Source organism: Urocitellus parryii, chromosome 9 (genome assembly GCF_045843805.1).
Source record: "Urocitellus parryii isolate mUroPar1 chromosome 9, mUroPar1.hap1, whole genome shotgun sequence".
Lineage (NCBI taxonomy): Eukaryota > Metazoa > Chordata > Mammalia > Rodentia > Sciuridae > Urocitellus > Urocitellus parryii.
Window position 1 is genome coordinate 73,243,311 of NC_135539.1, and position 14,281 is coordinate 73,257,591.

Consider the following 14,281-nt stretch of genomic DNA (forward strand, 5'->3'; position numbering starts at 1 on the left):
GTTTCATAGGAGCTGCTCTGGGAAATTGTTTTTAAGATTTGCTCTGGAAGATTCCTCTGTGTTTTTAGCCTGGCATTGAGGGAGAGATGGGGTCAATTCAAAACAAGGTAGATTGTCATCTTCAGGCTTTGGAAAAGGAGAAAGGAGAATGTGTGTACTGTCTTGGATTTTCCATGGATCACTTACTCCACAGCATCTTGTGATGCTCAGGAACCCAGATTCATCTCTTATCCTTATGCTGAGAAGCCAAAGAGGTCTTTTGATGCCTTTCTTGCGGATCCTTTTCTTGGCAGCTTCTTCCCTGGTTAGATACATGCTCAGTACTCTCTGAGGGCTACCGTAACTAGAGGATTCTGGAGCAGCCGTCCCCCCCCTCTTCTTTATCCCCAGCCGCCTTTGCCTTTCCACTGTAAGGCAGGATTCAACCTGGTACCAGTTTTCTGACTGGGAGCATGTGCCTCTGCCAATCCCATCTCATTCAGTGATCCTGCTGTGGGCCGACAGCCACTCTCTGCCCTGTGCTTCCTGTGTCTTGGTGGCCTTCTCCATGTTGGTAGCCACTCTAGATGTCTCTCTCTCTGATATCTCAAGCCCTGAAAACAGCTTCTGAGCTCCCCAGTTCTCTGTCATCCCAGGGGCAATTGGCTCTGCCAGCCCACATTCCAGCCCCCTGCTGGAGAGGACAAGGACCCACACAGTGTGGCCAGTACTCTCTGAGCCACAGCCACCTGTGACTCGTCCATTTGGGTGTGGGAACCAGGAATCTGGATGTATCTGAGGCACTATTCAGAGTGTGATGTCCTTCTGTCTAAGCACACTCATCTGCCTTCCACTCCTGTTTCTACTAAAGGTCAGCCACGCTCTGTGGCAATGATCCCCATTTCAGTGTACCCACATAGTCTTGAGTGAGAACCCAGGTGGGTGCATATCTTCTGCTTCCTGAAGAACTCATCTCCACAGCCTCTGACTTTTTCTGTGGCAAGGATTTACTAGGTACCAGCCACTCCTGAATGAGGAATGATGAGGGTTAAACTTAGCCTTGAATTTTAGTGTACAAACGAACTTCCTCATATGACCGGGGAATGGGAGGGAAGGAGCAACTATTAAAACTCAATTAAATGAAGCCGAAATGAACTTGAAAATGATCCTGGATCTGGTTTTATAGAACTTCAAAGTCCTGAGATTCCTTATGTGGTCTTAGAGTGAACATTGCTACAGGCAGAACCTGAACTCCAGTCAGAGGAGTGCAGAACAGTATTTCGATGGAATCCAGAACAGCAGGAGTTGTTCAGTCTAATTCTAAGGCCCCCCAAAATGTACTGACCTCTGGTTACATTTAGTTAAACCAGGTCTAACCTCTGTAGCCTGCTTCTAAGAGGCTGAATCAGCCTTGCCATGCCTGCTTGGGATTTGGGGCGTGAGAATGGTTTTTCTTTCCCGTCTCTCTCTCTCCTCTCTCTCCTCCTCTCCCCATCTATCTCCTCTCTAGAGCAGTCGCCTCCCCTCCTCTTCTCTTCCTTTGTCCAGATGTGTGTGTGTCTGCAGCCTAAAATGTTTTAAATCTTCTTTCTTCCATAGCCTACTATTATGGAAAGAGAAAGAAGATCATTAAGCCCCCAATTGGGGAAAGCAGCATTGAGAGTGGACACCCAAAACCAGCCCGAAGAAGGAAACGACGAAAATCCATTTTTGTGCAGAAGAAGCGGAGATCTTCGGCTGTGGACCTAACTGCAGGCTCTGGGGAGGTACCGTCTGCTTAACTAGAAGCACCTGCCAACATTGGGTTTTAAAGTATGGCCCTTCCTGGCAAGTGACTGCTTTACAGGGAAGATTGGGGCAGAATGGATGAAAGTGCAAAATAAGTACCCTCTTCCTGTTTGGTGAACACAGCTTAGCTGCTTTGGCTAGAAAAGGGCCACCAAGCACTGACCTTGAGACTATGGGAGGAATGTCAGGCATCCCTGGACAAACCTGGCACAGGTTTTTACTGGCTGTTCTGGGGAGGAAACCATGCTGGGATCTGAGCCTGCACTGTGGCCTGTGGCATAGGCCATCCTGCTGTGCTCAGCAAGTCCCATGCCACCCACCCCCACACATAAAGCTTTCCTCTTATTCCCAGGAAAGTGAAGAGGAGGACGCAGACCAGCTGGACGAAGATACTGCAAGTGAGGAGACCGGCTCTGAGCTCCGAGATGACCAGACTGACACCTCGTCGGCCGAGGTCCCCTCGGCACGGCCACGGAGGGCAGTCACCCTGCGCAGTGGCCCAGAACCCACGCGGCGGCCAGTGGAGAGGGCACGCAGGGGCCGTATGGTGCAGACCACCCCTGCAGAGGAGGAGGACAAGGGTCCTGTGGCCAAGACTGAGGGCCCTGAGGTGAGCCCCCGAGCCTGGAACACAATCACAGGGGCGATTTGGGAGGATTACAAGTTCAAGGCTAGACTGGACAAGGTAGCGAGACCCTGTCTCAAAATAAAGCAGATTGGGTCTGTGGCTCCATGACAGAGCCTCTGGGTTCAATCTGCCGTTACTAACCAACCAAACAACAGGCGAAACAGCAGCAGCTGTTCTGGTGAAGCTCCCAAGTTGATGGGGTCAAAGGCTTTGATGTCACCTCTGCAGACGAGTCCTGAAGCATGAGAAGGGAGCAAGGAATGGAGGAGCACCCCCATTTCTGAAGGGTTTTTACTCCGCCAGGGCTTCTAGTCAGGAAGAGGGCAGAGTCTAGTGCTCCAGGTCCCTCTGAACACTGGGCGCCCCAAATCTCATCTCCACGTCTCCTGTTTCTGCCTGGCTTTTTGCTTCCCACTGCCTGTTGAGGGGTCACCTCTATGGTGTCATAAAACGTGTACCAGACCTCCCCATGGCAGATGGTAGCTCTTCAGGTGGTATGTGTCATTGGCCCCACCGTCACAGACATCCTAAGGAAGCTGGCTTTCTTGTGCACTTTCTCCCTGTAGCTTATGATTATGAAAAGAGAAGGAAGATCAGTGAGTTCAGCACCCTAAACCAGCCAGGAGAAGGAGAGGAGCAGGGTCCCCTTAGCATCCTCGTATCTAAACAGAGATGCTTCGTCCATAAGCAGGCCCAAGATTTCCCCGACCTGGGGCTTCAGGATGGGCCGTCAAGGCCTTTCTTGTATCTAACCTCTGAAGGCACAGGGGTCATTGCAGGTGCAGGGGAAGTCACCACTGGGACACTTACGAGGAAACTCCCCAGAGACTGTTTCTGTGGCTTGTTCAGGTGCCCAATGAGAGAGCCCTAGGGCGGTGATGACAGCATTAGAAGGACCCACTTGGCCACACAGTGTGCAATGATGGTCTCCTGCCCTGCTTCTCCTGCAGGAAACCAAACAAGAGGAGGAGGGGAGGCTCGTCCTGGAGAGCAACCCGTTGGAGTGGACAGTCACCGACGTGGTGAGGTTCATTAAGCTGACCGACTGTGCCCCCTTGGCCAAGATCTTTCAGGAACAGGTATGGCGCCTGGCTGTGCAGTTATTGGTTCCTGTGAGACTCCAGATCTTAAAGGAACACCCTGTCTTACCTGGCTTCTTCACGACTGCTAGGCGGGGACAGATGTTTCAGGTGCCCATTCAGCTGCAGTTGACACCTATGAGGGTGTTCTTTCGTGCTGACAGGCAGGTGTGAGAGACCTGACGCCCCATGCCCCAAAGCCTGGTTCCTGCTTCTCACTGTCTCACTGACCCCATGGGGATGAGACTCTTCTGATGGCACCCAACAGGGCAGGGGTGAGGGAAGTACTATTAACTGACAGGGCAGGGGTGAGGGAAGTACTATTAACTGACAGGTGAGTAGTGGCGGTCCAGGCCCCATCTTCATTCTACACTGACCCCACAATGGTACACTTGCTTTTTTACTGTCCAGCAGGATGAACATCTAACTCCTGCTTGTCCTTCTCAAATGCCACCTAGCTGGGGTGTTGGGGGTCCTGGTTGCAGCCTGGCTGGACTGGAAGTGAAGGCTGATTGCTGGGCCTTCCCTGGTGGGGAGTGGGCTGGGCCAGATCTCCCCAGGGCCTTTTCCTGCAGTATAGCCATTAGTTCTACAAGTGTTTTGTTAGTGCCTGTTGGCCAATCTGGGTTTCAAGTGTCTAAGCTCTAAGGTTTGATTATATGAGGCACAGAAACAAATGACAACTACAAAAATAACCAAGAAATTCAGCACTGTGACATTAATTCAGGTCCCCAGGGTCATACCCAATCTTCCCTGTTTTTTCCAACATTCAGATTCCTTCTATTTGGTTTATAGATAATGGCCAGTGCTCTTAGTTCTGCTTGGCAAGAGAATAAGGAAATGTGTGTCTGCTGGACCTTTTCTGAGGGGAAGCCCTCCGTTCATTGTGTTCAGGTTAATGCTGTTTTCATCACTGTTTGCTTACTTTCTACATTTCTTTCATCACAAAACAGTTTAAAACCTATAGTATTATGATGGACAATGTACAATCCATTGATGCAGTCTAGACCTGAAAGGAGTTTGTAACCTAGCAAATGAAATGGCTGTAGTTAGCTACAACAGCCAGACAGGTGACAGTGTGCCCTGACAAGAAAGGGGTTTTCATTTCCATTTTTAAGTTAATCTGAAAGCAAACTGCCAATCTGCACACAAGCCACCTTGCATCATTCTGCCTCTGGCCTTGTCTAAAGAGTTCAAGTGTAAGCCTGTGGCTCAATTGACTGAAATCCTTGCATTGTTCCACAGTATAATCAATATCTGTCTTTTCAGAACTTGCATTGAAAAATACTGTTTTCCATATAATAAATTGAAGATATGTTCATCCAGTCTATTTTTAGATTTAACAAACCATAGTCTAGAAAGAGAATTTTTCAAGCATTAAGTCAGAAAAATACAAAAGGAAGGGTCTCTGGTTTCCCATGCACCCAGGGAATTTCCCACTTTTCTCCAAAATCAATGTTGTAATGAATTGTACAAAGCAAATTAATGCAGTTCCCAGCTCCCTCAAGTAGGGTAGTTCTTGACATTCAGACTTTTCTCCGGAGAAGTCCTGGAGGTGGAGTGATTCTTCTGATCCACCCTGGAACCTTCTGCAGACGTGTGATAAATTCGGGCTGAAGGAATGAATGGGGCAAGACGGGCGAGTTCCCTCCTGGCCTTCTGACACTCACTGACAGAGAGGGGATAAACTGGGAGTGATTTTTTTTTTTAACCTAAAGAACCCAGGGTAATGACCTTGTCCTTTATTACAACACACAAACAGAAAGAGAATTTCATGTCAGAGTTTAGGTGATGGGTTTTTGTGATAAGCCAAATCTTGGTCTTAAAAATAAAAAATAAAGCAATAGATGAAATCCTGTGAAATTTATTGCCTAATGCAACATTTCCCCATCTGGCATTTATTTATTTATTTTTATTAGGGAATGTTTTATTGCTTATGAAGCCGACTGAAAACCCCATTTGTTCACATAAGTTCCCTGTGGCTGGTTGATACCATTTAAATTGATGAAATCAGCAAAGTTCACAACTTTCACAGAATTCATGATGGCATTGCAAAAAAAAAAAAAAAGGAAAGAAAAAAAAACATTGTGTTAAAATATGTAACAAATGCCAATTATACAGGTTTTAATATGCTAATGTGTGTCTGTTGGCTCATTTATTTTTTCAACAATATTGACCACCTGTTATATGCTTTATGGTATCCTACAAGTGTTTATGGAATGTGGTCCATTCTATATTGGCATTAAGTTTTGTTTTTGTTTTTTCTTGATTTAGCTTCCAGTGCCCACATTTAACTAAGAAATATTTTTCAGTTGAGCCAGAACAAAGGACTGATTGTCTCACTTCTAGATTTCAAGTTTCGGGAGTTCAAGACCATTTGTGCCAGGAGAGGTTAATAGGCTGGCTCATCCATACCTTGTATACATACATCCTAGAAAAGGAACGTGAAGCAAAGCTGGTTAGAGAGAAAGGCTAAGATCCCACTGGTATAAAGTCCTCTCCTAATCCTACGCCCAGTTTCGAATAGTATCTCAGAACATTTCAAAGACATGGAACGTGACAACAACATCCCTGCTTGTAGATTAAAGCAGTCGGCCCCCTCCTTCCAGCCACCTCTTCTAGCGTCACTGAAAAGCTTGGTCCTTCATTCAGACACTCTTCCTCTTCTGAGAGCGAAAATAGGTAGGCTTTAGTTGGTAAGAGTCTTATTTCCACTTAATTTTACATTTCGAATTAGGCAGTTTCACCTGTTATAATAAAAAGCTGTTGCCCGCTGGGCTGTGTGAAGTGCATGGGCACTTGAGTCCTTTTCTGACCATCAGACCTTTAATTACTAATTTTTACTAATTTGTTCTATCATCTTTTAGCCCAGATGACACAGCTCTGATGTGGTGATGCCTCTGGTGGGTCACGGCAGGCGTTATCTGAGCTCTGAGAGGAACTAGAAGGAGCCCGGAGGCTTGATTGGCCTGTGTGCAGAGATCACAGTGGGCAAATGCTGACGGCAGTGTGCATTCCCTCCCCTGGGTGCTGTCAGTTCACAGACTGTTATAATCTCCAGGAGCGTTTGCAAAAATTATAAACTCCCCATTAACAGCACACACGCCTTTTATTTCTGGAATGTTATGGCAACCACTTAGAAAATCTATACTCTATAATTTTATGCTGCAAACATGTACATTATGTAGTAAAAATCCACACATCTATAACTAAAAAACAAACAAACAAACCAACACAAAACTCTAAATAGTGTTTAGCCTATTTGTTCACCTTTTGTGAATTAATCTGCTCACATACAATAAGCAGACTGCCCAAATTAGCAATTTACTTTTTAAAAAAAAAATTTCAGGATTGTTTATAAGTTTCCTTGCGATTGAGACTGTTTCCTCCTCTTTTTACTTCTCTTGACCTGAGCACTTCCATTGAAGAACTGCCAAGTCCTAAATGAAGTGCTCTATCAAAATAAATGTAAATTTGCCACATGCTAAGCATGGCTTTCATGTTATATGATTTATTATATTCTATTTCTTTAAAATTAGTAGTCCAGTGTAACCTAATGAGTGTTCTGCTAGCAATTCTGAATTCTGTAGGAGTGTATTTGTAAGAATTAAGTCAAGTGTGAAGTCTGGGGTGTTATTTGTGTAATCTTTTAGTGCAAAACAACTTCTTCCAAACCATAACAAAGGCTAGGTAAGAGGGAGAGTACTCGTTCCTTGACGGCTGGGGATGTCACACCTATACTCTCTCCTGCCCAGTTTTTTTTTCATTCACCCATTTCCCTTCCTGCCCATTGTGAGGTGGACTAAGTGGGTCACATGTAGTCTGCAGCATGAGCAGGTCTGACACGGGTTAGGCATGTCTGTCAGCCACGATTCTGGGGTCCCTGAGGCTTTCCACAGTCCTCCCAACAACCCCAGCAGGGACCACCTGATAGTCGGTCATTAAACCTGACTTCAGGGCTGGGGTTGTGGCTCAGCGGTAGAGCGCTCGTCTAGCACGTGCAAGGCCCTGAGTTCTATCCTCAGCTCCACAGAAAAACAAATAAATAAAATAAAGGTATTTTAGTTGTTCATCTACAACTAAAAACTATATATTAAAAAAAAAATAAACAAAAAACCTGGCTTCTTCCAGCAGGCATTGTGGAAATGAGGGGCGTGAGCTTATTCTCGGTGGCATGGTCTTTTCAAAGTGATAATACCCAGGAGTTCTATTTTGCATCATTTAATGAGGACAGAAAATGGGTTGAAAACCTAGAGGTGGCAGTGGTTGGGCTCTTAGGTGGCTCAAATAGGGACAAGTTGCGTTTTAACCACTTTTCCCCCCTTTAGTAATTGGTCCAGTTTTTAGTTAATTCTTCCCAGACGGAGCCAGAATGAAGGAACTCTGTAACGATCCAGGTGGTTTAGCCTTAGCCTCCCTCCATCTTCCTGCAGATAGGAATTCCATTCAGTTCTTGTTTTCTCCTCACTTCTTAGTACTACATGCACCAGGTTTTCCATGTGGATTATGGGTAAATTGGCTTCTTTGGGGGACAGGGGTGGGCATGTACTCAAAGGCATGGCCTCCCGGCACTTCTGTCTCAGCTTGCAGTTCACACCAGGGTGTGTGGCCTCTCCTTCACCCTCTTCCTGCAGCATCAGAGCAGAGACCTTTTGAAACCTATAGTGTGCCCCTCTGCTGCTGACTGGGCAGGGGGAAGTTGGGCCCAAGGTACTCTCATTGGCTTTTCTGCTTGGGGAAGTCTGAGGACAGGACAGGTGACCAGGTGGTTGGGTGGGGTGGGAGGGACATCTGGTTTGATAACGTCAGAGGATGCCATTTTGAGTCCCCAGACCTTTCAACACTCAAAAAGCATTTGTTGAGAAAATAAGTAATGATCCTCTACTTGAATGTAGTATATATTTATGTCAGTGACCTTCATTGAAATTGTCTGTAGAGAATGAGTTACATGTTAGGGCTGATTTTCAGTTCTAATTGAATACATATGTCCAAGGAAGGCCATCATGTCCAAGTGTGGCTGTTAGAGACTTCTGTTGAGAGTTTAACATCAGAGAACCACAATTCTAGTTCCAGTGTTGTCTCTAACCAGCTGTATGATCTTGGCTAGATCAGCTAGCTTTTCTGGTGGTTGATTTCCATCTTAAAAACAAACTTCTCTTTCCTTAGGCTCAGTTGCAGTGTGAGTCCCTTTCCTGTTCTGTTGATTTCATTGAACATGATGGTAAAGCCACCTGCACCACTGTGGTGTAACATCAACCCACTGCACACTAAAAGTGTATTTCCATGAGACCCAGGGTGCTTAGAAGACTTGGTGTCCCTAGGCTGAAGCCTATCTCTACTTGGATTTAACATATGTAGATTTGGCTCCAAACATATCCCTGGCCAGGAAGTACCCTTCCTAGCTTCATGACCTTGAGCCAAACACTATTTCTTCCAGTTCAATACTTCTGATTCCTCCTTAGTTTAGTCAGCCTTATCCGTAGCCTTTGAAAAGGAATTAAAACAGCATGTGAGAGCAGTACAAGCAAAGGAGAAGAAATTTAAATGTAACCTAAAAAGTATATTGACATTTTATTAGTTTATCTTTCAGGATGTATTCCAGACTGATCTGTTTATTTTGTGGTTTGATAAGGTCCCAGGGGTCTTTGTTGAGACATGGTGTCTAGCACCATACCTCATAACTAGTGTTCATCTGTGATTTTAAAATACCAAATTGCACTCATGTTGATACTTTTTTTTAAGTTAATGTTTAATCTTTTTGCCTTTGTACTTATTAGGGAGTATTGTGGCTTTTGAATCTGATCAGATAATAAATTATTCTTGCTCGTATTGTTAGTCCTTTGAACCTGATTGGATGATAAATTATGCTTACTCTTGATATCAGTCTTCTCAGGCTGCCATTTATACATACTTCGGTTTTTGCCTTAGATATTTTCAAGACAGTCAAATAAAACATTAGCTTAGGAAAACAGCTCTAGTGTGAAATTCACTGATAGGTGATGTCTGAATCTCGTGTTCATTTACTGTTAAATGACTGTTAAGTCCTTGTGGTTTATGGAAGCCCTGGGCATAAAACTTTTCCACGAGACAGAAATTCTGGTATGCTGAGCTCAGTTTACTTCCACTGATATTTATCAACACCTCAGGACTGTAATCTTTTTGAGATTACCTCCCTCCTCCAGAATTTGAAGACTCTTGGTTGATAGAGCAGATTGCAGTTAAGCATAATAATCCAATCAAATGGCATCTACATAAAGATTATCATAGGAAGCAAGGGGGCTAAGAGACAGAGATGTTCCCCCAGTAGAGGTCAGGGCTTTGGAATGAGTCTCCATGTCCCTCTTCCTGTAGCAAATTACATTTAACGATGACTTCATGAATATCTTCATGGTACAGGACCCTGTGTGTAGATAAGGAGAGATAAGTAAAATCGAATGAGCAAATGTTCCTGTGTACAAGTAGCAGCTTACTCTGGACAGTTGTTTGTATGTAAATATGAGTGCGTGTGCAGATGTGGTAGTTATCTTCCTTTTACTTCCAGATGTAGGATTCCCTTGAGCATCTTTTGTAAGGTGGTGGTGAATTCCTCCAGTGTTTTCTTGTCTTGGAAGCCCCTTTTTCTCTATTTGTGAAAGATAGCTTATTAGTAGGTATAGGGTTCATGGTTGGCAGGGTTTTATTTTATTTTTTTCTTCTGGCAGAATGTTGAACACTTCATCTCTTTATCTCCTGATCTATAGAGTTTCTGCCTAGAAATCTGTTCTCTAGTGGGAGATTCCTTAAATGTGATGAAGGAATGTACTTTAGCTCTTTTTAGAATTCTTTGGATTTTGATGTCTTTTGAGCCTCTTGGATGAAAGTTCATATATTTCCTAAGATTTGGGACATTTTCAGCTCATATTTCATTGAATAGACTATGTATATATTTTTCCTTTTCTTCTCCTTCTAGAATACGCATTATTTGAATATTTATTCATTTAATGATGTCCCACAAGTTTTAGAGGCTTTCCCCTCCCTCCCTCCCTCCTTCTCCTCCCCCCCACTCTTGCCTCTTGGTTATTTCAAAAGACATATCTTCAAGTTCAGAAGCCCTTTCTTCTGCATGATCTAGTCTGTTGTTGGAGCTCTCAACAGTTTTGTTTTGTTTTTGGTAATGAGCATTGAATCCAAGGCTGCTTAACCACTGAGCCACATCCCCTGCCCTTTTTATTTTGTACTTTGAGACAGGGTCTCGCTAAGTTGCTAAGGGTGGCTTTGAATTTGCCATCCTCCTGCTTCAGCCTCTGGGATTACAGGCATGTGCTCCTACGCCCAGCTCTCAGTAGTATTTTTAATATAATTTACTGAGTTGTTCAACTTGAAGACTTGTTTGACTTTTTTTCATGATCTGTATCCCTTTGTTGAGTTTCTCATTCATATTGTGAACTGTTTTCCTAATTCACTGAATTGCTTGTCTGTTTGCACTTGTATCTCATTGAGTTTCCCTCTAATTCTTTTTCAGGCATTTCATCAACTTCCTTTTCTCTGGTGTCTGTTGCTAGAATTACTGTGCTCCTTTGGAAGCACTGGCTTTTTCATGCTTCCTGTGTCCCTATGGTGATACTTGTGCATCTGTAGATCCATTTACTCTACCAGCTTGGTGGCTTGTGCATTAAGAGATTTTCTCAAGGTGTCAGATTGGCACACTTCATTGGCTTTGGTTCCAGTTGAGTACCATAGTGTCATCTCTGTATAGCTTCTTTGGCTATATGATGGCTTTGGGTGTAGTGTGTGTGTGTGGCATTGGGGGCATAGAGCCTATCTGTTTCCATGGGCTCTGGTGGCTTGGGTGGGTGTGTCACCCAGAGCAGCGTGGGTGTGTTGTCCTCTGTGGAGGTCCATGCTGTGAGGTTGGCATATCTGTCTTTAACTTCTTCTCAGCCATCCTGATGGTGAAATGTCAGAGCTTGGCAGGAAAGTTAGAGAGCTTTCATGTTTGATAGAGAGCCCTTTTCTAGTGTTCAAATTGGTAGAGGAAGGACCTGGCCTGGGCAAGGGAGAGGTTGCTTGGGAAGCCATGTCTGAAGCAGCCTACCCACTTGAGCTCTTTATACCCACCAGGGTGGGCATGTGAATTTCAGAGCAACGAAAATGTTCTTAGCAAAAACAGTATTTTACTGAAACAAAGGTTAAACAGTCATCTCTCCAGAATTTGATGGAACAAAAGTAGCACCTTCCCATAGTAGGCCCCAGGCAGAAGCCTGATGTGACCAGTGCGCCCCAGGTGCAGGATGCCACTTCTCTAACCTGGCTTTATTTTCTGGCAGGACATTGACGGCCAAGCGCTCCTCCTGCTGACTCTCCCTACAGTGCAGGAGTGCATGGAGCTGAAGCTGGGACCTGCCATCAAATTATGCCATCAGATCGAGAGAGTGAAAGTGGCTTTCTACGCCCAGTATGCCAACTGACTCCACCCCTGGGGACCTGGCCTGTGATCTTTTGTGATGCTTTGTGAAGGTTTTCAGGACTGAGATTTTGATTTTTTCCAGGATATATAAAGTGGTACATTCACTAAGTATTACCAAGAAGCCAGAGCCCAGCACCTCCCTCATCCACCAGCCTATTTGATGTTTCCGTGTTTTGAAAGCACACTGATGTCCTACGGGAGTAACTTCTACAGAGCATAATTACAGTTCTGCATCAGTCCCTGCCAGGATATGGAAGAACTGCTCTGGATATCCACGTTTAGCCTTTCTCCCACCCCAAACCAGGCAGCTTCCTGGGAGCAAGTTTTTCTAACCCAAGGCCCACGTTCTTTGAAAGCTGGGCTGGGTGCATATGTGGCCAAGGAGGATTCCCGACACCTTGCCAGTAGTTTTTACTGTACTTGTTCTCAGATGCTTCCTGTCGATACGTGTGGCCCTGGTTTAGTGTCATGTATGGCACTGTGGATTGATCTTGGTGGTAACTCCCTTCTCCATCACAGCTGTGGACACAGATGTTTCAGGATGTCGATCTAAAAAGACATGCTAAACGTCCACATCCAATTCTCTATCAGAGGTGCCTTTTAGACAGTACAGGGGGACAAAAGGAGGCTGGCATCTCATCAAATGACATCCTTGAGTGATTGAAGCCTAGAACATCTGTGAAGGCCAGCAGAGCCACACTATCACCATCATCCTAATTTAATGTTCAACAGGTCTGTGAGTGACTAGGGAAATGTAAAAATGTATATTGAAGGAAACGCTTAATTTCAGAGAGCAAGAATGGGAAGAGGTCTGGAGGAAGCATTTGGTGAACTAGTTACCTCCACTTAGAGGGATTACTGCAGCAGGTCACTCTGAGTCACTCTGAGCATTTCTTCTGACTTTTCCAGGCATGAGGAGGATGGAGACCCTTGAGCAGTTTGGTTAAATCAGCTAAGTTGTTTGCAGACAAATTGATGGCTCTGAGAGCTGGCTATTCTTTTACACCCAGCACCTCCATGCGTTCTCATTCTCAACCCAAAGGGACTATTATTCTGATGTGGCTGCCTGCTGCCTTTCTAAAGTTACGCAAGGAAACCATAGCTTCATGTTGTCCCAAAGTGAACAGAGGCTTTGTCCCTTTTTGTTTGGTTGTTTTACATTGTGGTTATTTTGTTTTAAATAACTATGTTGATATTTTCCTTTGACTGGCATCTCAACTGTTCCAGTAATATGGCACGGTGGGCTCATTAGCTTCTCATGATTCAGTGACATTTATAAGGTGTGATTATTGGTTGAACTTCAATTCCTCCTGCTAACCTTTCTTAATATTCTGTAACAGTTACAGATGAAAATGGAAAACACATATTTTATCGCTGAGACTTTTTAGTCTCCCCTTTAGCTGATTCCTACCCTCAAGTTTTATAAACATTTGGTGAATGGACCTGCCTGGGGACCTCTGGTGGAAGGAGTCCCACATGGTGTTGGAGGATGGACATGTCCTTGGCGATTGATGGTCAGCTTGCGGAAGGATATCTGACTTCTAAAGTCTTGACCTCTCTTCAGTTTCCCACTTCTGCCTTCTCAGCCACCTTATTGTGGCCTTAAGAGCTCAGTCCTATGGTCTGGTGATTGGAAAGGGTGTCCATTTCAAGATCTGTGGCATCTTCTCTGTGCTCACTCCTTTATGATCCTTCACTGGGGTCCTTTCGAGCTGAGATGTTTCTACTGCATTTGAAAATGGGGATGAAGACATGTGGCTACAGCATCATATTGTACTTTGAGAACAAAAGTCACCTTCTTGTGCCCTTTCCAGTAGTGACATGGAGGAAGAGGTGCTACATCAGAGTAAGGAGATCTTCTGGAGTCTCCTGAGCTCACCCAGAGAGCCAGAGGACCACCCATCAGGAAGCCCAGGGTAGAAGCAGCCACCATTGCTGGGGGAAACTTCTTGCTTCCCAGGAGCTCACCATCCAAAACTCTCCTTATCCTTTTGACCTGGAGATTAACTTCATTCTTTCTTTGTGGTACTTCAGTTTTGTGTCCACATACTGAGGAGACGGCTGTGACCAAAGCAGAAGAGAGCCCAGTCACCCTGGTGCCATCATGGAGGTGTCTGTGTGCCATCTCCCAGCCCTCCAGGAGAGCTGGGAAACATTTGAGGACCAAGGAGGTGCTTTTCCTCTGAGAGTGACCAGTGTCCCTATGAACTTGGATTCTCTAGGGATTCCACCGTGTTTCACATCAGCAGCAATTCTGTCACAGAATTGTAACGTGGTTTTCATTTCTGTCTGGATTCACCTCTCACCAGCTTCTTTCTTAAAGATAGGACCAATTTCCGGAATATTTTGCTGTGCTGTGAC

At 44.8% G+C, this 14,281-nt stretch overlaps 1 protein-coding gene across 1 annotated transcript in view; it reads left to right on the forward strand.

Annotated features, from left to right (window-relative positions):
• The window catches only part of Sfmbt2 (Scm like with four mbt domains 2), a 205,366-nt gene extending 192,321 nt beyond the window's left edge, over positions 1-13,045 (forward strand). The window contains exons 19-22 of the mRNA XM_077802706.1: positions 1,579-1,745; positions 2,120-2,377; positions 3,346-3,474; positions 11,781-13,045. Coding sequence (XP_077658832.1) covers positions 1,579-1,745; positions 2,120-2,377; positions 3,346-3,474; positions 11,781-11,921 — 695 coding nt within the window. The 3' untranslated portion in view covers positions 11,922-13,045. The remainder of the gene's footprint in view (positions 1-1,578; positions 1,746-2,119; positions 2,378-3,345; positions 3,475-11,780) is intronic.
• Positions 13,046-14,281: the final 1,236 nt, after the last annotated feature.